The sequence below is a fragment of the Bombina bombina genome, chromosome 2 (genome assembly GCF_027579735.1).
Source record: "Bombina bombina isolate aBomBom1 chromosome 2, aBomBom1.pri, whole genome shotgun sequence".
Taxonomy (NCBI): Eukaryota; Metazoa; Chordata; class Amphibia; order Anura; family Bombinatoridae; genus Bombina; species Bombina bombina.
In genome coordinates, this window is record NC_069500.1 from 464,747,016 (window position 1) to 464,774,750 (window position 27,735).

General features: G+C 36.0%; 1 protein-coding gene across 1 annotated transcript in view; it reads right to left on the reverse strand.

Moving 5' to 3' along the window:
- MYO18B (myosin XVIIIB) overlaps window positions 1–27,735 on the reverse strand; it is a 1,229,288-nt gene that overhangs the window by 1,074,682 nt on the left and 126,871 nt on the right. Inside the window, exons 9-12 of the mRNA XM_053702090.1 lie at window positions 23,197–23,395; window positions 18,312–18,454; window positions 17,691–17,791; window positions 7,898–7,961 (exon numbers count right to left, since the gene is read on the reverse strand). Of these exons, the coding sequence (XP_053558065.1) occupies window positions 7,898–7,961; window positions 17,691–17,791; window positions 18,312–18,454; window positions 23,197–23,395 (507 nt within the window). The remainder of the gene's footprint in view (window positions 1–7,897; window positions 7,962–17,690; window positions 17,792–18,311; window positions 18,455–23,196; window positions 23,396–27,735) is intronic.

Genomic DNA, 27,735 nt, shown 5'->3' on the forward strand with positions numbered 1-27,735 from the left:
AAACATAACCAACAGGCAAAAACAAATCAACCGACAACTGCCTGAAGGACATCTTACCAAAGTCTGCCTCAGAAGAAGCCAAAATATCAAAATGGTTGAAAAAATATGCAAAATTGGTCCACTGATAAAACATTCTAAAAAGCCCAAGAAGAGGCAAATGAACTGGAAGAATGAGCAGAAATCCATCTAGGTGGAGGCTGACCTGCTCCCAAGAAAACTATATGAACCAGAAGCTTCAACCAAGAAGCCAAAGAAACAGCAGACATGTTCTGCCTTTTAATAGAACCAGCAAAGGAACAAAGTCATATTTTGTCTAAAATCCTTAGTAGTGGTAACGTAACACCCCCAACAGAATCCAAAACATTAAGAGATCTCTCTGAAAAATTCTTAGGATTAAAACATAAAGAAGGAACAACAATGTCCAACTTAAATAGTCAGAAAACACAACCTTATCCTGATTAAGAGTACGATATGAAGGAACACAAGAAAGTGAAGAAAACTCAGAAAATCTAGCAGATTAAATATCTTCCAGCAAGAAGTTAAATATCCACCTGATGCATAGGCTCAAATGGAGGAGACAGCAAAATGCTCTAAACCAAATTAGAGTCCAAAGGAGGAAAAATGTAATAATAACAGGCTTAATTCCATGCAAGGCTTGAACTAAACAATGAATGTCAGAAAGATTAGCAATCTTTTTACGGAACATAAATAAAAAGAGTAGACAATCTTAACTTACAAAGAACTGGCACATAAACCCTTATCCAAACCATCCTGTAAAACCAGCAATACTTCTAGGAATTCTAAAAGATTGGCAAGAAAAAAAAACCTGATTTGAACACCAAGGAATACAGGATTTTCAGACCTTTAAATAAAAATTCCCCTAGTCACAGACTTACGGGCCTGTATAAAAAAACTCAGTAAATGAACGGATATTTCAAAAAGACAGAGAGGGTTTCTGATTCTATCTCCATGATTAAGGGAGCAATTCCAAAACATTGCTTTCTGTACCTTTTGTTTTAATAAATAACTGATTGCTGCCACTTTTATGGACATTTTGCTTATTTTCTGGGGTTTAAGTGGTAGCCCTATGTGGCTTGCACTGTACCCTTTGTGTTGGACTGACCTCTTTTGGTTTTGATTCTCCATGCCATCAAGAAAAGAGTTCTATAATCTGGATGAAAAAACAGACCTTGAAATAGAAGGTCTGGATGCAAAAGCTGCAGCCAAGAGAAACTGGACATCAGAAGCAGATCTGCATACCAAATTCTGCAGGAACATGCTAGAGCAATTAGAATCACTAAAGCTCTTCCTGCCAGAACTTGGCAATAACCCTGGAAAAAAAGCCGAGCGGTGGAAAAAATAAAGGCTAGCCAGAATGACAACTGAACTACCAGAGCATCCACAAACATAATTCAAAGATCCCTGGACCTAGCACAGTACTTGGGAAATATAAGATTTAACCAACCCCAAAGATCTATTATCTTTTAAAATGTAACCAAATGAAGAAGCCACTCTTCAGGACAGAAAGACTGATGACTGAGAAAAAACTGCTTTCCAGTTGCCCAGTCCTGGAATATGAACAGCAGAAATTAAGACAGCAATATGCTTCTGCCCAAAAAAAAATTCAAAATAAACTAATGGGCACTGACCCTGTCGGCATTCTCCAGAGCATATCGATTGGCCTGGTAATTTTCTTTGCAACCTTGCAAGCAGAATGCTCAGGATCAGTAAAAGGCGCTGAAGCATTTTGCAAATACTATTCTATTTATTTCCAGATGGAGCCAGAGGAATTCTGATACTGAGCGGAGGAAAAAGATTTCTGAGCCCTGTTCTGAAAAAAAATAAAAATTTATGCTTATGTGATAAATTCTTTTCTTTCGGAATGATGATGGTCCACAGTCCTCCATAACATATGGGATATATTTCCCGTCACTAGGAGAAGATCAAGCACCCATAAAAGAGCTTTAAAAACCTCCCACCTCCCGTGTCGCTCTAGTTTTAAATATACCCTGGTAGAGAAAAGGAAAGAAAGGCAAAGCAGAGTCTATAGAGTGTCTTTAAAACTGTTGCATATGAAGCTGGCAGGGTCTGTGGACCATCATCATTCTGAAAATAAATAATTTATCAGGTAAGCATACTTTTTTTTTTTGGTCCACAGTCCTCCATAACATATGGGATTACTACCCAAGCCGATAGTCTATGTTACAGATAGGGTGGGAAAATACTTTCCCTGACAGTTCCTTTTTACCCAACACCACGGCTTTAAGGACTTTCCTGTCAAAACCTGCTTGCAAAGAAGCAAAGACATTAAAATGATAACATTTGGAAAAAGTATGTAAGGAGGACCATGTGGCAGCTTTGCAAACTGCTCCAAAGATGCTTCATTCTTAAAGGCTGCTTATGATGTTGCCACTGTTCTGGAGTGAACTGTAATATGTTTAAGAGGCGACTTACCCACCAGCAAGTAAGCCTTGTGCATCACTTGTTTAAGCGAAGATGCCAATGCTACCTTAGTACCTTACTGTCCTTTATGATTCCCTGAGAAATATACAAATAAACTAGTGATTTTTAAAAACCTTTAGTCACTTAGAGATAGAACTTCAAAGATCTAACTATGTCCAGATTATGTAACAATTTTTCCTTAGAGTTAGCGTCTGGACAAAGAGAAGGAACAACAATTTATTGATTGATGTTATCAGTTGAAACCACCTTTGGATGAAAATCATATTTAGTATGCAGTACAGCCTTATCCTTGTGAAATATAAAAAATTGAGGATCACAGGATAACGCGGACAACTCAGAAACTGTTCTGGCAGAAGAGACAGCTCATAAGAAAACCACTTCCAAGACAACAGCTTTATGTCTATGGAGTGCATTGGTTCAAAGAGAGGAACCTGAAGAACTGAAAGAACTAGGTTCAAATTCCAGGGAGGAGAAATAGGTCTTACAACTGGCCTAATTCTAACTAACACCGGAACAAAGGTCTGAACATCAGGAAGCGTAGCCAACTTCCTATAAAAAAGAAAAGATAAAGCTGAATTTGACCCTTCAGGGAACTAGCTGATAAACCATTCTAAGAACTGAAGAATTCTCAGGATCCGAAAGGAACACCAAAAAAATCCCTTAGAGGAACAACACATAAAATATGCTTTCCAAATTTTGTGGTAAATACTTTAAGTCACAGGTGTCCTAGCCTGTATCATATAATCCTCTATGTCTCAAATCAAGGCATTCAACCTCCATACCATTAAACTTAGAGATTTGATATCCTGATGGAAAAGAGGACCTTGTCTTGTCTCAGAGGAAGATGCCATGGAAGTGTTATTGACATCTGTACTAGGTCCACATACCATGTCCTGCGGGGTCAGACATGAGCAATTAATATTACTGATGTTGACTTCTGTTCAATCCAAACAATGACTCTCGGCAAAAGAACAAATGAAGGAAACCAGTAAACTAGATGGAATTCACATGGACATACCAAGGCATCTATCATGTGAGCCCTTGCATCTCTTGATCTTGCACAGTACTTTGGAAGTTTGTGATTTAAGATCTATGGCTGGTAGACCCCGTTTGATTACCAGTTGATTGAATACATCCTGATGAAGAGACCATTCTCCTAGATGGATTGACTGATGGCTGAGATCTGCTTCCCAATTGTTTCCACCTGGAATGTGAATCGCTGATAAGGTGCACTAATTCCTCTCTGCCCAGGACAGAATTTGAAAGATTTCCTACATTGCCAGTGGACTGCAGGTATCTCCTTGATGAATGATATAGGCTACCTCTGTGATATTGTCCAACTGAAAACTAATACATTTTCCCTCCTTGAAAAGAGACCATGCCTGAAGAGCTAGAAGAATCGCTCGAAGTTCCAGAATGTTTATTGGTAATTTTGCCTCTAAAGAGACCAAACTCCTTGTGCCCTTCGAAAATTCCAGACTGCCCCCCAGCCCAATAGACTGGCATCCGTGTTCACAATTGCCCATGGCGGATTAATAAAAGATGCCCCAAAGGTCAAAAAAGGACTTTGTGTCCACCAAGACAGAGATTGTATGACAAATTAATCCAGAGCTATATGTTGCTCCAAATATAAAAATGCATGGAGCTGTAGCCAGACCAAACGGAAGAGCGACAAACTGGTAGTGTTTGTCAATATAAGCAAACATCAGGAACTGATAGTGATCCCTGTGGATAGGAATGTGAAGGTATGCATATTTGAGGTCTATTGTAGTCATAAATTGACCCTGTTGAATTAAGGGCAAGATTGTGCAAATTGTTTCCATTTTGAAAGTGGGAACCCTTGAATGTTTTTAGGTGTAAGACAGGTCTGTAGGTCCCTTCCTTCTTTGGGACAATAAACAGATTGGAGTAAAACCTTGGCCCTGTTGAGATACAGGTACTGGGATAATTACCCCCATATACTCTAATTCCTGAATACACTGTAGAAAGGCAGCCAACTTTGACTGAAGTTTGGGAATATAAGTCATAAGGAATCACCCTTGAGGAGGTCGGGACTTGAAGACTATCCGGTAATCCTGAGAAATTATGTTTCAAACTCAAAGGTCCTGGACTGACCTGCACCAGGCCTCCTGAAAGAGAATCATTCTGCCCCCTACCAGAACAGATTCTGGTTCAGGGGTCACATCTTCATGCTGATTTAGTGGTGTTGTTGGATTGCTTGTTCTTTGACCCCGAAGAACCAGGCTTTCAGGCTGACTTGAAGAGCTCAGGTTTCTGAGAAGAGAAGGACTTATGTTCTCCTGAGGAGCGAAATAAACAAAAACTGATTTCATCTTCTGTTCTTTTCTTTGGATTTTTTCATCCTGAGGAAGAAAAGCTCCTTTCGCTCCAATGACTGTCTTAATAATGGAGCCCAAGTCTGAACCAAATAAAATTTTATCTTGGAAGGAAAGAGTCATCAGTCTATTTTTAGAGATCATGTCTGCTGACTAAGATTTTAACCATGACGATTGCCTTGCCAGCACTGTCTTAGACATATTTTTGACATTGATCTTAATAATGTCCAATGCCACATCGCACATGATTGCATGAGCCATTTTAAGTGTTTTAATGCAGTTCTGTATATCCTCAGTAGAGAAATTTTGGCTAGGAGTCACACCATAGTGTTCCTGCTGCAGCTAAACAGGTGAGAGAAACAGCTGGTCTAAGTAAAAGTCCTGTTTGAAGAAAGAGTTTCCTTACGAAAAACTCTAATTTGCAGTCCACTGGGTCTCTAAACAACGTGCTATCCTCAATAGGGATAGTCATCTATTTGGCTAGAGTGGAAAAAGCACTATCAACCTTATGGATTGTTTCCCACACTTCCAGATTCTGTTCAGGAATGTGGTACAATTTCCAAAATCTGGAGGCGAAAGGTACACGTGGCTTTTTCCATTCCTTGGCAATATAGTCATAGGGACCTGAAACACCTGTGGAATTATTGGTGGAGCTTTGAAAACAATATTTAACTGATTAACAGGCTTGTTTTCAGCTCCTCCTTAAAACTAAAGGCATTGTTAAATTCAGGATCAGGCACAGGCTCCTAATTCATCTGATGACTCTTCCCTATCAGAACTAGATATATTTGCATCTTTAGAGTCAGAGCTCTGTAAGAGAGCAGGAACTTGGGGTTGAGGGGAAGGATTTTGTACATTAACCTCATAAGACAATAAATCTCCAGATGTACGCTTATGCAAACTTGGTTTGCTGATTGCCGCCAAACAATCTGTCACAATTTTATTAATCCTGCTTTTAAATTCAGGTGTAAAATCAGTGGAATGTGAAATATTCATATTTTCATGTTGGGTTAGCGCACTTGAGAATATGCAATTGGGTTTGCTCTCGAGTGGGGTGTTTACCAATTTTTTGCTCCATTGACTTCTATGGGGGAATACGCTAACACATGCGCAATATCCTAAGTTCGGCTTTTTGCGAGCATTGGGTTAGTGCAAATGCAAAAACTGTTTACTTTCAACTTTTAATACGAGTACAACCCGACACACGCAAAAAGCTTACTTCTAGGGCAGTTAGCGTGAGAGCCAAAATGCTAAATAGCTCCACTCGTAATCTAGCCCTATATATCCAAAAGATCAAGCAAAAACCACATCAGCAATAGATATTACTGAACACAGAGCTGAGATTTCTTACCTCACTGTCTATCTATAATATACATAAATTAGTGTTTTACCTGTTTTGGGTGCCAATAACACATACCAGTGATTTTTCCATTATGTTTTCCAGTAACAGAGCAACAATTTAATGTCTTTGTGCCAGCAACACACATATAGAGCTTTAGGTTTACACCCCTTAACTGCCACTAACATTTTCTGCACATAGAACAATCATTGCAGCCTCCTAAAGAATGGAAGTGTAAGTAACATACATACATAGTAACATAGTAACACAGTAGATAAAGTTGAAAGTAGACAGAAGTCCATCAAGTTCAACCTATACAGGTCCTGCTTGATTTATCAATAAAGAAGCTCCAATTAAGCGTAAATTAATACAATTAAAAAGCTGAACTATTTAAAGGGACAGTCTACTCCAGAATTTTTATTGTTTATAAAGATAGATAATCCCTTCATTGCCCATTCCTCAGTTTTGCATAATCAACACGGTTATATTAATATACTTTTAACCTCTGTGATTAACTTACATCTAAGCCTCTACAGACTGCTCCCTTATTTCAGTATTTTTGATAGACATGCATTTTAGCCAATCAATGAGACTCATAAATAACTCAATGAGAGTGAGCACAATGTTATTTATATGGCACACATGAACTAGCACTGTCTAGCTGTGAAAAACTGTCAAAATGAGATAAGAGGCAACCATCAAGGGCTTCAAAATTAGCATATGAGCCTACCTAGGTTTAGCTTTCAACAAAGAATACCAAGAGAACGAAGCAAATTTGATGATAAAAGTAAATTTGAAAGTTGTTGAAAATTGCAAGCCCTATCTGAATCATGAAAGTTTAATTTTAACTAGACTCCCCCTTTAAAACAATTAAAGTTACCAGACTAGCAGCCCTAAACTTAACAATAATGGTTAATACTGTATTAAATATTTGTGAAACTGCTTACTAAATTCTATAAATAATTAATTATGAATAAGATAAGTGTTTGCTATAATTTGAATAACCATTGTAAATATTTGATAAATACTACCATTAAGGAGATTTTAGTTATTTTTCTTTTTTGTTTAATTTCAAAATGCAATCCAATTTATTAGTTTATTGGAAAAAATGCATCTTCCTGTCCTGAAGAAATTAGGTTTTCATAAGTAGAATCCACATAGTTAATATTCCTTTATACATTAAAATATACATTTTAAGCAACTATCTGGCAAAAAAATATTTTATTTTAAACATGATAATTATTGATGTTTGCATAATAAAAATATATTTGTACAATTTCTCTTTGAACTTGTGTTGATTAAAAATATGTAAAAATGCTGGCACTCTGTAAACCCAGTACGGATTTCATCATTTAAAAAGTAAACCGAAAAGTAGAAAATCACAGGTGCGCTAAAATGGTTAACACATTTTGGCCAAGTGCCGTAATCATAGATGCTCACATGCAAAATGTTGCCACACTATTTACAAATTATAAATAATTTCATGTACAAAAATATGTTTATAATCCAGAGTACTATTTGTAGCCCCCCCCCCCCAAATGTCCAGCATGATCAGTGCCCTTTATCAGGCATTATGTTCCTCAATTTTTTCTAGATGAAACCCAGGACTGCCCCAGAATGCCCAGTCCCATTACATTTTGCTGAAACACAGCCCAGGATATCTAGACCCCCCTACAGACTAAGCAAAATCCACCATTATAACAGCAAGTTTTTGCCCCAGACAGTTTTGGAGTTTAACCATAGAAATGTGTGTCCATACCTTTATGCATGGTGTCATTCCAAAGGAGTGGTTGTCCGCCATCTGAAGCAGTAGAAGCTCTGACCTGTTTAGATGTAGAAAAGTTTACTATTTGGAAAGATTAAGTAAATACAAAAAAAATAAAAAAAATAATAATACAAACACTCATGCAGTTGCCTTGTTCATCAGAGTAATGTAATTTATGTATTGCTGCTTTATTATGTAGATTTACCTGAGGAACCCCTCTAAATAAAAAATAAACTTTTTGAATTACAAGTCAATGGTTAATATTTATCATGGAAGTCTTAGTATGGTGCGTTCTTCATGTCAGATAGAGCTGATACGTTATTTCCCTCGGGTGATTTCTACTAGGGACCACAACATTATTTGTGTTAGATAGCACGAATATGCCACAACAAAGAATTCCACCAGGCTTTTTATCCCTGAACTTCTCTTGATTTACAAAACCTTAAAAATTGTGCTAACAAAAGATTAAAATTATTTTAAAACGTTTCTTTTGTGCGCAGATATTTTCCACTGCGGTGCTTAAAGAAACAGTAAGCATCTAGATTTTATAAAAAATCTTTTTTGTTATCTGCAATGAAACAACTTAACAAAATATAAATGCATTATTTATTTTACCCATTTTCATGTAATTTAGCTCTGAAAATTGAGAATTTTCTAATTTTCAGACCTTGAAATGCACCCAGCTGACTTCCCAAGGCTAACCCTGCTGCGTATTTGTCCCTTATTGGATTTAACTGATAAGAACTGCTAAACAGAGTACTTTATACTAACTTTATGACTGTAGCTAACCTTCTTGTCTGCAGACTAAAGCCTAGATTGGCTCCTCTTAATAAGGTAAATGGTGGGTGGAGTTTGGCTATTGAAAACAATTGCAGTAAAAAGGATGTTCATTTAAAACAAATGTAAATGTTGCAAAGCTACATGTGAAAAGAACACAATTACTTACCCTAACACGCTACGGAGGGCCGCTAACCGGATCCTCTTCTTACCAGGTCCCTGACTGCGCTAACAAGAGGCTTAGCCATTCGCCTCCCAGGTCCTGCACTAAACTTAGTGCAGGTCCTGGGTGCCGAGTACGATAAGCTCCTGTTAGCGTGGCTGGGGACCTGGCAAGAAGAGGATCGGGTTAGCGAGCACTCCAGAGCGTGTTAAGGTAAGAATTAACCCTTTAAAAGTTATTCAAAGGAAACAAATAAATACTGACAAATTACATCACAATTTTTCGGTTTTATTTAAATTTTGCTGATTTTTGTTTTTGTTTATGAAAACGAAAATCCGATTTTCGGTACGAATGTGCATTCATCCGAAAACAAATGCACATCTCTAATAGGAAAATCTATTTATAAATACATAGAACATATTCCCATATGTGGAGAACATTAGAATGTGAAATATTTACATTAAATACATAGTTAAAAACTTTATTTAGTATGAATATTGCATAAAAATGATTTTACATGTTTTCAGCTACTTGACTGCAAAGGGCTCCAAAAAAGTTCGGACAGTTGACTGTTTACTACTGTGTAACATCACCTTCTCTTTTAATAACACGTGTTTGGGCACTGAAGAAACCAGTTGGTTAATTTTAGCAAGTGGAATTTTCCCCCATTCATCCATTATGCACATGTTCAGCTGTGCAACTGTATGGGGCCTTCATTGCCTTATTTTGTGCTTTATAATGCGCCACACATTATGGTCAGCAGGCCATGCTAGCACCTGCACTCTCTGCTCACGCAACCATGCGCTTGTAATCCAGGCCGATTGTGGTTTGGCGTCCCTAGAAAAGACCACATCTGGATGGCAGAATATGTTTCTCCAAAAAGTATACATATCTTTCTGCATTATGGTGCCCTCACAGATACCCATGCCATGTGCACTGACACACCCCTATTACATGACATATGCTGGTTTTTGAACCTGACACTGATAAAAGCTTGGATGGTCCTTTTCCTCTTTGGCCTGGAGAACATGAAGGCTGTTTTTTAAAAAAAACTATTTGAAATGTTGACTCATCAGACCACAAAACAGGATTCCACTGTGCTACTGTCCATCTCAGATGATACTGAGTCCAGAGAATTCAGCGGCACTTCTGTAGAGTGTTGATGTATGGCTTTTGCTTTTCATAGTAATGCCTTAACTTGCTTCTGTGGATGCAGCGGCGAATGGTGTTGACTAACATAGGTTTACAAAAGAATTCCCGAGCCCATGTCAGGATATCCATTACAGATTCATGAGGGTTTTTTGAGACAAGAACGTCTGAGGGATCAGAGACCATGCATATTCAGAAGTGATTTTCGGCCCTGCCCTTTACGAACCGAGATTTGCAAATGCCCATTTCTATGAAATAACAGCTATAATAAAAAATAGACCCAGGTTCCTTGATTACCTGCATTCATATTTAAAATAAACAATGTCTAGGTATACAGAATTTCCTCTCCTTTTTCAACCTCCCACATATACTGTAAGTTTTTTTCGTGACCCTACAACACTATAAACAATGACTTGCATATAACCTCTTAATTTAAACACATTTGAAAATATTATGTCACACTGTTTCTTCCCAAAATACTTTTTTTGTATTTGTAACATTTGTACGATAGATTAATACATGGCTCCAGTGATAAAATTATAATAAAGACTATTTAAAATATTCAACTATTTATGGAGCAAGCTTTCATGAAATGCACAGATACAATTGGTCTATAGAATTGCAATCCCCTGTCATTTTATTCCCTATAAGGTTAGGTAAATTGTCCTTAAAAAGGTTACATGAAAAAGACACATTGATCCTACATCAACCAGCAATGTCAATGCAGAGGACAAGGAGACTATGTTTACATATTTACTATGCATCAGTCCACTCTTGATTACCATTACAGTTTACTGTGACATGGGACATTAATCAGACTATTCCCTTTGCCTGAACCATGTATCAAATGCTTCACAGGTAATGTCAATATAGCATAAGACTGATAACTGATAGTGAGATTTATTTTTTGTCTTATTATCTGCAGAACTTTGTTGTTGTACTAAGCGAAAAGCTCTGGCTGGCAAAAAGTTGTATCCTGTGGTTTCTCAGGTAACTCTGAAATGTATGAGAGTTAATGCATGACTGGGAAAGTATTAATTATAGCCAGAAAAGAATCCCATAGGTGGAAAAAAAGAAATGTCAGGGCTGCCACAAGAGCAAATGGCATACTGTGTACAAGAATGATATAGCTGTGAGTGCAGAAAGATATGTGGGCATGCTTATTATGTAGTCATTTTTTATTAAACAGCTTTCAGGTCAACAGATTGTAGGATTTAATTATAGTTCTTTTAAAATGTTACATAATACTACGGACTATAGAATTATTAAGTAAAAACAGGATCTTTACACAGTGATGTTGATCAGTCCTGGCACTAAAACCATTTTTTATATATATTTGCATTTTTATCCCTGTGCTTCTGCATTTATAGAGTTTTTACTCCCCCTTGTGGACAACAATGTGTATTACTATTGAAAGCCTATAATATATAACACAGGGTAAAACATTGTAGCTACATATATTTTACGTTTGTGATAATATTACCCTTTTGGATTTTCCTTTATTTATATACAAAATACATATTTTGTAGCAGCTGTTTTATACCTGTTGTTCACTAGTAGCTGCTAATAGGCTACATGCTAATTTAAACTGATTGTATAAGGGTAGCAAACAGATGACTCATCCTATAAAAATACGATATATATAGATTATTTTTTTTATTGGCCAGCACAAGCACCTGTGGAATAATATTAGTGCACCTGTGATCAACTCAGCTGATTCAGCTGCATTAGATATGCCTATTTATTTTTAAATATAAGTAATCAATTTACATATATATCAGACTACTTACTGCGTTTAGCTAATATATTTTTCTTCATGGTTTTTAAACAGCACATTTATATAATCATGAATTATAATTACCAATTAAATGTATGATATGTCTTTATTTAATTTGTTATTGTTTAGTTACCAATTATAAGTAAACATTATTCTGTATTAACATATGTATCTTTAGCATATTTAACATTTTCAATTAAAGGAATTTTAAAACTTTACAACTACAAAAATAATTATCTCTAACAGATCATTTACTTAGAGGGTGCCACACTAACAGATGATCTGATGACTACTATATCTTGTGGTACACAAATAAGTCTACACAATATCATACGGTACACAGTCTTAAAGGACCAGTAAACACAGTAGATTTGCATAATCAACAAATGCAAGATAACAAGACAATGCAATAGCATTTACTCTGAATTTCAAATGAAGAGCAGATTTTTTTCTAACAAATTTCAAATGTATGTATATTTCCACTCCCCCTGTACCATGTGATAGCAATCAGCCAATCACAAATGCATATACGTATAGTCTGTGAATTCTTGCACATGCTCAGTAGGAGCTGGTGACTCAAAAAAGTGTAAATATAAAAGACTGTGCACATTTTTTTTAATGGAAGTAAATTGTAAAGTAGTTTAAAATGACATGCTGTATCTGAATCATGAAAATTAAATTTGACCCGAGTGTCCCTTTAATAGGGGTGAATTCTTCTTTGATCTTAGGCAATAGTAGATCCAGGGGCAGCTCCTTTCAATATCTTCACATATGGATAGTTTCTATCAATACAATAGAAAAAAACGGTGCCTCTTTGTGTGATATCGTCAATATTTGCCCTCCACCAATTATCACCATAGGATTTTAAATTCACAAGAGTACTGGGAGATTTCAGCACGCCTATTACAGCAGTGCTCCAGTCGTTGTGAGTACATTATCATAGGGTGTCACTTGGTGGATGATAGTACAGTGGTCTCTGCGCTAGGAGATGTGTTTTGTTTGTGTATTCCCCACAGCGATTCGCGTTTATAACATTGGCCAGTGCACTGGAGGATTCCAGCATTCTTCATTAGCACATTTGAGTGCTAATACTTTTGTGAGTATAAAATCTTACGGTGATGATTGGCGGAGGCCAAATATTGACAATATCACACCATTAGCAACTGCATACAACAAGCCTAACAATGTCTGAAACCACCTATTGTAGAAACTGTTTAGAAAACTGTGAATACAGAGAAATGTATCCCTGAGACATTAGCCATAAAATATAAAGGCCGCATTATTATGAAGGTGCCTGTGAAAATGCCAAGAAAAGAATTCCAAGGTAGAGTGAGACAGATAATATAAGTGTGTTATGGATAATAAGTCATTGTTAGATGTGCCAGATAAAAACTCACAGTGACTTGTACTGTGTTAAGTCTTCTAGTTCTAGTATGAAATAGTTTACCTGAAGCAGTAAAAACAATTTCTATCATTTTCTCCTGTTTTTCTAAGAGGCCTGGGGTAAGCAATTTATACTGATTCTTTATCATTAAAAAGACGGTAAGCTCAAAATTAAATTTACATGAATTAGAAAGGGCATGTCATTTAAAATAACTTTCCAATTTACTTCTATTATCTAATGTGCTTCATTCTCTTTATATTCTTTGTTGAAAAGCATACCTAGGTAGGCTCAGGAGCAGACATTTAATACTGAAAGCTAGCTGCTGATTGGTGGCTGCTTCTTGTCATTGGCCGAACCTGATGTGTTTAGTTAGCTCCCAGTAGCCCATTGCTGTTTCTCCAACAAAGGATACCAAGAGAATTAAAACAAATGCAATAATAGAAGTAAATTGGAAAGCTGTATGCTCTATGTAAATCATGAAAGAAAATTTGGGGTTTCATGTCCCTTTAATATAAAAAAAGATACCCACCCACCACCACCGCCAGGTCCCAAACCAGGGAGCATTTAGGATCTGTGTGAATGAGGAAAAGTGGTTCAGGATAGGTCCTAGATATTTAATGCTGATATAGAACAAAATAGCAGCAGGTCCAATGTGCATTGCTGTGCTGTATATCTAATAACCCTGTTGTGTCACATCACTTGTGCTTGTGTGATAAACTCAGTGGCCATAGGAGCCCTCTCCACCAAGCACACAGCACAACCCTGCTGCCCCGGAATACTAGAAACACAAACTGTGTGTCCTGTACAAGGCACCAAGTGCAGCGCAGCAAAGCTCTGTCCCAGTAAAGCAAAAACTACAAAATCAGCACAGTAAAACAGAACAGTGGGGGCCTATGGAATATTCATTAGAAGCTAAAAGAAGTATTTGAATAATGTAGAGATAGGCTGGTGATATTTAGAATACCTAATTGATATTGTAAAAAATCACCTAAAAAATGATGGAGCTCATAAATATATATCTGTATTAAGTATTATAAAATTGTGACCAACTCTAGATGACATTACGTTATTTTATTTCAAGCTTACTTTTCCATTTAGGGCCAGATTACAAGTGGAGCACATATTACCGCATGTATTACAAGTAAAATGTAAAAAGTTAGCACACAAGCAAAGCCCTACATGCACAAAATGTAGGACATCAGATATCACGACCGTGTAAACTTCTTTTCCCATTAGACTTTGATGGAGAGCGCAACTTAAAAAACGCCTTACTCTCGCAAACCAACCCAACACTGCGTTCAACCTACAGCGATAACACGAAGTGAATAATAAATATTTTACATCCCTATGTTCTTTAGATAGGATAAATATTATGTGTTTTTTTTAAATATATATATATATATATATATATATATATATATATATATATAGTTTATATATACACACAGTATATATATATATATATATATATATATATATATATATATATATATATATATATATATATATATATAAATATATACAGCTATAAATATATACAATTTTCCATGAACCTGCACAACAGAGTGCGCTAAGAAGATCCACCTGGTGCGCATGCGCACGAAACGCGTCTGCTTTGTGCACCTGCATCTTACCCTGGATTTTATTATGTCCCCTTTAGGACTATTTTTGTGTTTTTAACATGTCCCAATAAACTTTTTCATCTTTTAACATTGCGGGCTAAGAGCGCTATTTCTCTATGGATTTTTATAAATATATACAGATATAAATATAGAAATAAATATATAGAAATACAAAGAACTTTTTCCCATATGTAAAGAACATTGGAAGGTAAAATACTTACCGTACATACACAGTAAAACACATTATTAAATATTAAATATGACTAAAAAGGATTTTTCTCTTTTTCAGGTATTTAAATGGAAATTATATATATGTATATATGTGTATACATGTGTATATAAAACATACACAAACACATAAATACAAATGTATACATATATACCGCTGCTCTGCTGGGTGTCCGATTTACACGCAGTTTGAGAGTAATGCATGCTGCATTACAATAATTATAAATTGTCTTGAAGAAGGCCCACAAATGGGTCAAAACATTGACATCTAAAATTAATGTGAAACGTATTTGGAAATAAAATTGCACTGTTTTGTACTTCAATACAAGTCCGTTGAGTGCCCTCCTACATTTAGACATTTCTACATACTCATATGAGGACAGCACCCGGGCCATGATTACACCTGTGTGGAAGGAGTGCTGGGCTACCGGCTATATTATAATATATATATATATATATATATATATATATATATATATATATATATATATATATACACACACACAGATATTTAGACATTTATATTTCTGTATGTATATATAGATATATATATATATATAGATCGATATATATACAGTGGATATAAAAAGTCTACACACCCCTGTTAAAATGTCATGTTTCTGTGATGTAAAAAAATTAGACAAAGATAAATAATTTCAGAACTTTTTCCACCTTTAATGTTAACTATAAACTGTACAACTCAATTGCAAAACAAACTAAAATCTTTTAGGTGGAGGGAAGTAGAAATAAAAAACTAAAATAATATGGTTGCATAAGTGTGCACACCCTTAAACAAATACTTTGTTGAAGCACCCTTTGATTTTATTACAGCACTCAGCCTTTTTGGGTATGAGTTTTTCAGCATGGCACATCTTGACTTGGCAAGATTTGCCCATTCTTCTTTGCAAAAACACTCCAAATCTGTCAGATTGTGAGGGCATCTCTTGTACACAACCCACTTAAGATCATCCCACAGATTTTTGATTAGATTCAGGCCTGGGCTCTGACTGGGCCATTCCAAAACTTTAATCCTCTTCTGGTGAAGCCATTCCTTTGTTGATTTGGATGTATGCTTTGGGGCGTTGTCATGCTGAAAGATGAAGTTCCTCTTCATGTTCAGCTTTCTAGCAGAAGCCTGAAGGTCTACCTTGACTAAGGCCCCAGTTCCAGCTGAACAAAAACAGACCCAAAGCATGATGCTGCCACCAAAATGCTTCACTGTGGGTATGGTGTTCTTTTGGTTATATGCAGTGTTGTTTTTGTGCCGAACATATCATTTGGAATTATGGACAAAAAGTTTAATCTTAGTTTCATCAAACCAGAACACCTTTTGCGACATGCTTTTGGGAGACTTCAGATGTGTTTTTGCAAAATTTAGCTGGGCTTGGATGTTTTTTTTTCATAAGAAAAGGCTTCCGTCTTGCCACTCTACCCCATAGCCCAGACATATGAAGAATACAGGCGATTGTTGTCACATGCACCACACAGCCAGTACATGCCAGATATTTCTGCAGCTTCTTTAATGGTGCTGTAGGCCTCTTGGCAGCCTCCCAGACCAGTTTTCTTCTCGTCTTTTCATCAATTTTGGAGGTACATCCAGTTCTTGGTAATGTCACTGTTGCGCCATATTTTCTTCACTTGATGATGACTGTCTTCACTGTGTTCCATGGTATATCTAATGCCTTGGAAATTCTTTTGTACCCTTCTCCTGACTGATACCGTTTAACAATGAGATCCCTCTGATGCTTTGGAAGCTCTCTCTGCGAACCATGGCTTTTGCTGTAGGTTGTGGCTAAGAAAATGTCAGGAAAGACCTACTAGAACAGCTGAACTTTATTTGGGGTTAATCAGAGGCACTTTAAATGATGGCAGGTGTGTACTGACTCCTATTTAACATGATTTTGAATGTAATTGCTCAATTCTAAACACAGCTACATCCCCAGTAATAGTGTGCACACTTATGCAACCATATTTTATTTTTTTATTTTTACTTCCCTCCACCTAGAAGTTTCAGTTTGTTTTTCAATCAAGTTGTACAGTTTATAGGTCACATTAAAGGTGGAAAAAGTTCTGAAATGATTTATATATATATATATATATATATATATATATATATATATATATATATATAATATGGCTTTCCAGTCAAACACCTTGTCATATACCATATACCTTTAAACCCTTATAACTTTTTTTTAATAATATTTATATTTATATGAATAATTTTATAAGATAGTGTATATACGAGTGTAACTTATTTGTTTAATGTATTTATGTTGTGTTTGGTGCACATTTAGTCTTCAGTTGTGCTAACCTGAATTCTAGTTCGTGCTTGAGTGGTAGCGTTAACTTTTCACTTTTAATACAGCGCTAAAGTTAGCGTGGTCGTGATATTGCGACTTGCGATACGCTTAATGTGTCTAGCTCTTAATGTGAATTATTTAAAAAATCTAATTAAATAGATATTGCATTGATCTGTATCTGAATAACTGCAAATACTGAATTAATTATTTTTCTTTTTTAACATAAGTCACACAGATAAATATTGCCCCTATATATGCTGGGGAAAAATAGAAAAAGGCATTGTCATGCAGCAAGCACAAGAACAATTCTATGTCAATCTGCAAACCCCCATGCAACCACAAGGCAATTTTTTGTCATGGAGAAAATCAGTAAGCTTTTCTTACCTAAGATCCAAATCCGCTCCAGTCAACAGCTGGGAAAACACATTAAAATTACTTTCTCCATCTGGTTGTTGAGCTACACGTATCCTTTCCAATAGCATGGTCTTTAAAAAGAATAAAGCATAAATAATATTTAACTTAGGGTCTTTTTAGTTTATAATTCTGTATACGGTAAATTATAAAGCCCATTCCGACTGTATGCAGTTTAGTATTTTCCGTAAATTAGAGGTAAAGAATATGTACATATAATGTTATATACTTTTTCTTTATATCAAATTGAATTTGACTTCTATTAAAAAAGAAGGCTAAATTACTCATTGTGACAGCCTTACACATATCCAAGAAATTCTATTACTGTACTCAAAAAGTGTGTGCAATTGTAGCAAATATATTCTAGCCTTTTTCTACAAATTAATTCTAACCTTAGGCTTTTTTATAAATATGGAAATATTGATAATATTTTGCTTTTCTTTGGGCTAAAAATTAGCAGCTATTGCCTGAAAGCAAATATAGCGACATAACCGTAAGTCACTTTTTCTATTGTGCCTTAATGTTTAATAGTTAAAAGGCAAATGCCCTATTACATATGTTTTTATATAAATTGATCCTGGGAAGAAAGATTACCTGTAAATGTCCTGCTGTAATACGGCCGGCAGCATTGAAGTCTAGGGACATAACCATAGAGAAGCGGGTAGAATTGTTGTTCTCGCTTGTGGACACACAGCCAAAGGCTTTCAGGATTGTAAACATTGCTTGAATCTTTTCCACTGAAAAAATACAAGAGTTTTACTTCATCTGCACAGTAAACTGCATTGTACCTACAGCTGTAGCCTATTTTTGTTCCTTACTGCGTATAATGCTGCTTTTTTGTTTTTACATTTCTGGAATAAAGCAATTAATTGTTCCACTCCAGTACTTTGCCAAAAAACTGGACAAATTAAATGTTGGGCTGGATTTCCCAAAAAGACTGTAGCCTAGAATCACAGTTAACTGCCCAAAACCAAACATACAGGCAAATTGACTTGAAATCCAGGTAACCCTGGCAGTGTAAATAACAGGTGTACATTGGCACATATAGCACACTTCACTAGGCGCATTGACTGACTGTTGCAGGAACCAATACGAACTTGCAAACTTAACACCTCCGCTAGGAGTATTTTGTGAAATTATTATGTAAAAAAAACAAGCAAGTTTGTCTCGCCCACACAAATTTGCACCTAATCCTCCAACAAAAGTTGTCCATCTGCTTGTTGGCAAGCTTTATAGTAAGCAAAGGGACAAAAAGTGCTAAGATAGTGTATGTACAAAAAAAGTATTTAAATGTGTTTAATGGCACTGATTTTTTTTTTGTCTAATCACCCAGCAACATTTACATAAAACTAATACATACAAGAGAACAATTTCACCTCATTTTAATAACAAATTGTACAACAAATTAGATTAAATAGTAAAGTACAACCTTTCATGTGGTCTACAAGCAAAGGTACAAGCCTGCTTATGAGTGCAATAAAGCTCCATTCAGGTGAATTATGGGTTGTGTAGTTTGTTTCCTTACATCTAAGCATGACAATAGCATATTGATGTGACTGTAGTCTTGCACAGATTGTAGGGATATATGCTTGCCAACATGTGGCATATCTGCTCTAATCTAGCTTCCTTTTGTTAGAGTTATATTTTATTATTATTGCGTTGTCTATATGTTTCTCCCTGGTTATGTGGAGCCTGTCACCATAAGTTAAATGGTGTGTTGTTAGAGTCTGGTCCTGAGTGAAAAAAGGCAGTCTGAGTAGTTCCTTTGAACTTGGTCTTGCCTAGTACTTTCAGAAATTCCTGGTTAAAATTTCTAAAATCGTTAAACTTCAGTGTGGATACGGTAAGCATTTTTTTAATTATTGTTATTTTAAAGCTAGACGTATACTTATCTTTCTGAGCAAGAGCACAGTAGGTGAATGTATATTTGAATGTCATTTAATAAAGATACAAAGAGCGTGTCACTGGGGCAGTACCCTTAAAAGGACAAATTTGTACCATTTTTAAGGGTACATTATGGTACCATAGCAGAAAGGTCCAATTTAGTCACCAAAGGTACATATTTGCCTTTGAAAGGTACAATCTGCAATTGTATCAATATGTTCCCACATTAAAGTATACAGCGGGTGTACCTTTGAGGGCGCTGCCCCAGTGACAAGTTCTTGTACCCTTAAATGTACAATTGTTGCACGTTCTACTGACAGTGTAATTATGTACTCATCTGCTGCATTTTCTTTAAGTCCGGACTGTGTGGGAATTTCCAGCCCTTCATTATATATTAAAATCATAAAAGTGTTTCTTATATATTGTGTGCACATAGAGCTAAACATATCTTTATGCACTTTTAACATGTGGCTCTGAATTACGTGCACACATTATAATGCACATACATAACAGAATATATTGTTTGAAAATCTATATGCATTTGCAACTATACAACATTTTCATTGAGGTAAAATAAAGCCGTTTCCAATCTGTTGTTCCTCAGGCAAAATTTGATCTGCTGCCTTCTTTATATTCAGGAAAGCAGTGCGCCCGTCCCAAGTGTTTCTGAACTGTATTACTGCATTAGCTGCCGCCCATCGTTCTGTACAGCAGAATCCTCTGAGTTCTCCTTCCTCCAGCTTCAGAGCACAACCTCTCTGACCTTCTCTCCTAAAAATTTTTTTTCTCAATTATTATTTCATGAAACCTTTATCTCTTAGCAGCTTCACATCTAAAATTCTGTATATACATTTGTCTCCAATTTGTCCTACTCTTTTATTAATACTGATTAGATCTGATTTATTTAATCAAAATATACTGTTTAAGTATATCTTGAAAACTCTCTCTCTCTCTCTCTCTCTCTTTCTCTCTCTCTCTCTCTCTCTCTCTCTATATATATATATATATATATATATATATATATATATATATATATATTATATATATTTATATATACACACACTGTATATCCATTTATAGTGTGTATATATATATATATATATGACAAAATTCATATATGTGCAGCGCCAAATAGGCAGCTATCTCCCAGTAGTGCATTGTTGCTCCTGAGCCTACCTAGATATGCTTTTCAACAAAGGATACCAAGATAGCAAAGCAAATTTGATATAAGTAAATTGGAAAGCTGCTTAAAATTGCATGCTGTATATGAATGACAGAGTTTAATTTTGAATTTACTGTCCCTTTAAAATGTGTATTATTATTGCACATGGACATATGTTTAACCAGTTCACTGCTAAGAATGATGCATCAGGGGCGTATTAAGGCATAGGCCAACGAGGCCGGTGCCTAGGGAGGCAGATTTTCAAGGGGCAGCAGAATTTTGAGTCCCTAGGGCCACTCTACTGAACTCAGGGCCGGGTGGCTAAATCAACCAATTACAAATGACTTAAATGGCTGGCCCAGCTATTGCTGTCCTATGGGATTGTATGTGGATGCGCATGTTGTGGTGATCGTGGAGGCGGAGCTCACTTGCGCAGCCTGGCCTGGACTGAGAGGGAATGCGGTATTCTTCCTGGCTCCACCGCGTGATTGAGACTCACACAGACTACACAGTGCAGTGTGCACTACACCGTGACCACTGTGAAACAGCATATGCCTTTCTCCCTTCAATACATCTTCATTAGACATTAAAATACTTAAACGGATTAGTCACTAAATACTTGTACATTTACTGTTTGTCTATCTGTCATACATTGAAAAGAATAAGTATTTATTGCTGAATCTATACAACTATGTGACTTAAAACACAACTGAAAATATGTTGTATGCATTTAATACATTCTAAACAATACAAGTATATACTTTATTATGATTGTATCATGTGACTTTATCCCCTAGGATACAATTCCTAAACCTATCATAACTACTGTTGTATTTTTAAGTACTTTTAAAGGCCAGTTTGTATATTCATTACATATTTATCCAAGCAGATATTTTGCTTAAATAACTGTCAATCACCAAAGAAGATGTTTAAGGTTAAACAACTATCTACTGACAAACTATCATACAGTGAAGGATATTTTTTTCTGATATAAACACTTTAATCATTTGACTTGCAAAATAATGTCTTAATATATATATATGTGTGTGTGGGTGTGTGACCAGAGTGAATGCAAGCCCTGATGAACATCTACTTAAAAAGGCATTAATTGTTTTCATTTTTAACACCCTGCCCCAAAAATATTATGTCTAAAAAAAGGCCTTAAACCTGGGGTGGGTTGGGGTGGGGGGCAGCAGAATTTTGAGTGCCTAGGGCAGCACAAAACCTAAATACGCCCCTGTGAAGCATTGTCTGCTGCCTACAGCGTTCAGGACGACAGTGCTAGTGAAAGTATATGGCTAGTATAGTGCTGTTCTCTCCTCATTGTTTCCTCCCCAGTGCTGATCAAGACCTCAACTATCCCAGATCCTGCAGGATTGTCATGAGTCAGGTGATCTGCCAACTTTTCTGCCCACAGCTTCTCTTCCAGGGCAGTTGTGATGGTTTCAAGGAACTGCCCCAGCTCCCCCATGACACTTCCTGACTCCACTGAAACCGCCAACAGCAGCCTCACATTATGGTCCCACCGACCAATGATCAGTGGGTCACTGTCCACATGTCCCTGCACCTCCTGTTGAGCGGTATGGGTGACATCATCATACAAATATCTATGTTTTCTGTAGTTTTAAAATGTCTTATACATTTATGACTATTTACCGGCTTATTGCTATTCATTTTGTTGTTTAAACTGAAAGATGATTGCAAGTAAATAATATTTTTTTCTAATCTTAATTTTTATAAAATAACTTAGGTGTAGAATTCTAAATTTTAGTGTATTTTAGAAGACAACTGATCTGAAATTTGTAACCAAAAAAACATACATTTGAAATGTTTATGAAGTAATAACTCCTGTGCTGTTATTTACCATGTATGCCATATAAATTACACACAAATGAAAGTTCTTTTCCAAAAGCATTTATTCTGCTATAAAAACAAGGTATGGTTTGTGGGGATACCTGAAAGAGCACTAAAATTGTTTTTTAAATATGATGGTTTTAAATGGTTAAAATAACTTTAACACAGAGGTAACAAATGGCTTAGCAGCAAAGGGGTTAAATTCAGAATTTCTTAACCTCAGTTATTTCACACCTTTTATGTGCTTGAGCAATAACTTTATATTTTCCAGAGTTCATCCTTGGGGAAACAACAGCCAAATGAATTATTGCAATGCGCAATAGCATATCTATGCATACAAAGTAAAATCTGTTTAGATGTAATACCTACGTGTATCTATTGCTCACTGACTGACACAGGAACAGTTCCCACAGAAAACGTTGATTAGTTCAGCTCAGGAATAAATATTTTTTTAAAAAATTAAACACTCCTTTTTAGATGGAAAAAAAGAGTTTTCTGCCTCTTTGAACTTATAATGAAACATCAGAATGTAGTTAAATATATGAGTCTAGGTACATGAGCATTCATTACTAATTCTACCTGTCACTTTGTTATCCATGGTCCCTGCAGTGCCGGCCAGATACTCCAGGGCACTCTGGCAGCAAGTTGACTTTCCAGCGCTGCTCCTCCCCAAGGGTATAACAGTCTGGTCCTGGCGCTGGGTTAGCATATTCCAATAGGCTTTTTGTGCCACTGAGCAGATATGAGGGGGCATGCTGTCCTTTTTCCCTTTAAACACCTAGATGAAAGGATATAGGAGTTAGCAGAAGTAAAAGTTGTAGCTTGTTATTGCTGGATGTAGACTTCAGATCGAGTTGTTGGGATAAATATAGAGAGTTAAAGAGACAGTAAAGTCATAATTACACATCCATGATTTAGACAGAGCATAACATTTTAAACAACTTTCCAATTTACTTCTATTATTTGATTTGCTTCCTTCTCTTTATATCCTTTGCTGAAAGGTTTATATAGGAAAGCTCAGGAGCAGCAAATAACCTAGGTTCTAGTTGCTGATTGGTGGCTGCACATATATATACAGTTTGTCATTGGCTCACCCATTTGTTCAGTTAGAAATCTGTAGTGCATTGCTGCTCTTTCAACAAATGATACCAAGAGAATTAAACAAATTAGATAATAGAAGTAAATTAGAAAGTTGTTTCAAATTGTATTATCTATCTGAATCATGAAAGACATTTTTTGAGTTCCATGTCCCTTTAAAGAATGCCAGGGACATGTTTTGGGGGTCTGCACATGTGAGAGTGCTGATAAATGCCAACTTTCCCTTGATATTAAAGGGACACTGTTGGCGTGTTATAGCAGCTGCATGCTATTAAATACACAGTAAACCCCAACTCTTTGTTCTTGAGAGCCTGCCTGTTCAATTGGGATAAGATTACAGGAAGAGCAGACCTCATTATCTAATCTCTCTATATATACACAAAGGCCTCATTATCTTGTCTCTCTGTACACAAAGGACAATACTGACAGTTTCATTTTCAATTACTCAAATAAACCTAAAGGTGCAATTTCCCCTACAATTAATGCCATGTAGCTGTATTTCAGGCAGCTTTAAAAAGACTCTCGTATGGGCTAAGTTCACTCTCTTTCTCTCCCACCCTCATTGGGAGGTTGATTGATGTTGCTGCTTCCTGTTTACAAAGTGTTTCCATGGAGAATATTGCACTATTTAATGTTTTTAGTATAGGTGGTGGTTTCAAAGGGCAATTGATGAAGTCAATTTAAAGGGACACTAAATACATATCATGCATCTCCCATTAATCATGGGTGCTGCCATTATGGAACCTAGGTTACACTGCAGGTATCTAAAGGAGAGTTGTTGCACATATGCAAACACATCACCATTGGAATGTAGTGAAATAATGACTTTAAAGGGACAGTAAAGTAAAATTAAAGTTTCATGATTCAGATAGAACATGCAATTTTAAAAAACTTTCTCATTTACTTCTATGATCTAAATTGCTTTCCTCTCTTGGTATTCTTTGTTAAAAAAAAAATCATACCTAGGTAGGTACAGCAGCAGCAATGCACAACTGCTGATTGGTAGATGCAAATATTTGCTTCTCGTCATTAGCTCATCCAATGTGTGGAGCTAGCTCCCAGTAGTGCACTGCTGCTTCACCAACAAAGGATACCAAGAGAATTAAGCAAATTGGACAATAGTAGCAAATTAGAAAGTTATTTATAATTGTATGCTCTATCTGAATCATGGAAGAACATATTTGGTTTCATAACACTTTAAAGGGACAGTAAAGTCAAAATTGATCACCTCTATTATCAAACTTGCTTTGTTCTCTCACTATCCTTTGTTGAAAAGTAAAGCTATGTAAGCTGATAGGAGCTCAGGAGTATATGTGGAGATGTGTGTCTAAGATTAATTTGGCAGCACTGTTTGCAACTATGTATAACACTGCTATAAACATTGCTGCAAACTTTGCTGTCAGATGGCTAAAGACACAAGCACGCTCCTGGACTCACCTAGAATTACTCTTTAACAAAGAATACCAAAACAAGAGAACTAGGCAAATTTGATAACAGAAAGTAAATTGGAAAGTTGATTACAAGTTCATGCTCTCTTCAATCCATTTACGTTTCATTTTGACTTTACTGTCCCCTTTAATGTGAAGCAAAATAAATAAATACAGCACAATGTCCCAAAATAACTGGAAGCAAATAATAGTTGAAATAAGCATATTACACATAAAAATCATACCACAGCTAACATTCAATTATGCATTTAATTATGTGGTAAGATCTTTTTTGTCGCTTCATCTTTCTAAACATTCTAATTACTTCTGCAAATCTCATTATAGTGAAGTAAGGTGACTCTTTATATTCCATTTCCTTATCGTCACACTTATTAATAATAAGCACATGATGGTTTATAGTATGTAACATTTACTACACATATATGTTTTCTGTACAGTTAAATCAAATCTTAATGCATTATTATAATTATTTCTCATTGTAGTATTGTTCCCCACTAGTACGTATTATTCTAGTACTATAATCTAAAGCCAATTAAAAGCAATACAAGTATTTAATACAGATGTGTATATCATGTACAGTATGTTCAGATTGGATTCATATGATTCTTGCATCACGTTGGTCTTGTTGATTTTTATATTTAACAGGTGTCTAGTGCCATCTGGTGTACCATGAGGAAAGTGCATGTCCATCAAATCACTGGATTGCATAGTCAACAAGACTAAGACAATGGAGCAAAAAGAGAAAGAATACACTTTAAAGCACTCACAGGTCACTATTGAGTAATATTGATGTAAAGAAATCAAAAATGAAATCCAAGATTAGAGGAGACACAAACTTAACTATAATTAAAATTTAACTTTTATTGGGGTCTAGAATAAAAATAGGAAAAACTATAAAAACACACTTAGGCACTGATTGTAGTCTACTTGGCTTGGCGTGACAATGTCACGTAATACCTAGAATTCTTCAACAGTAACTCTTGTGTGCAATTGATATTCCAATAAATTTACCTGCTTATATTCAGTGGAATAGACGTGTATATTCACACTAATAATTAGTATTGATTCTATGCAGGTATGATATATAGAGTATCTTTGATTGAAAGTCTCTAGTGTTGAGAAAATAGTTAGTACGTTCGTGAAAAACCTAAAGTTCAAGTTATATTGTAGGAACATCTACTGGTATTACCACATTTGTTTCAACATGAGGACATAAACTCATGTTGTTAAATACCTTAAAGTTATGTTAATGGAGTGATGGCTGAATTTTCAACCTATATCACTTGAGCAGGAGTATTATACTTAATGATATATTTATGAATTTGTGTGGCCACAAAAAAAAACGGTAAATTAATACTTGAGTTGTACATTAAATGGTCTCCATATAGTATATGGATATTCTAGGTGTTATTAATAGACCAGTTTCTTGACACATTTAACAGGTAAAAATTCCTTGTGTACTAAAGTTGTACGCTGGGCTGTCTTCACCAATATATTAGTATAAAAACATAATTTATGCTTACCTGATAAATTTATTTCTCTTGTAGTGTATCCAGTCCACGGATCATCCATTACTTATGGAATATATTCTCCTTCCCAACAGGAAGCTGCAAGAGTCCACCCACAGCAAAGCTGCTATATAGCTCCTCCCCTAACTGCCATATTCAGTCATTCGACCGAAAACATGCAGAGAAAGGAAAAACCATAGGGTGCAGTGGTGACTGTAGTTCAAATGAAAAAATTACCTGCCTTAAAGTGACAGGGCGGGCCGTGGACTGGATACACTACAAGAGAAATAAATTTATCAGGTAAGCATAAATTATGTTTTCTCTTGTTAAGTGTATCCAGTCCACGGATCATCCATTACATATGGAATACCAATACCAAAGCTAAAGTACACGGATGATGGGAGGGACAAGGCAGGTACTTAAACGGAAGTTACCACTGCCTGCAAAAAACCCTTTCTCCCAAAAATAGCCTCCGAAGAAGCAAGGTATCAAATTTGTTAAATTTGAAAAGTATGAAGCGCAGACCAAGACTCCGTCTTGTAAATCTGTTCAACAGAAGCCACATTTAAAAAAGGCCCAAGTGAAAACCACAGCTCTAGTAGAATGAGCTGTAATCCCTTCAGGAGGCTGCTGTCCAGCAGTCTCATAAGCTAAATGAATTATGCTTTTTAACCAAAAAGACAGAGAGGCTGCTGAAGTCTTTTGACCTCTCCTCTGTCCAGAATAGACAACAAACAAGCTGAACGTTTGATGAAAACTGTAGTAGCTTGTAAGTAAAACTTTAATGCACAAACCACGTCAAATATTGTGTAATAGACGTTCCTTCTTTGAGGAAGGATTAGGATACAAGCATGGAACAACTATCTCTTGAGTGATGTACTTGTTAGATACCACCTTAGGAAAAAACCCAGGTTGGTACGCAGGACTACCTTATCCGTACGAAGGACCAGATAAGGAGAATCACATTGTAACACAGATAACTTGGAGACTCTACGAGTCGAGGAATTAGCTACCCAAAAGGAACTTTCCAAGATAAAGATTGATATCTATGGAACAAAAAAGGT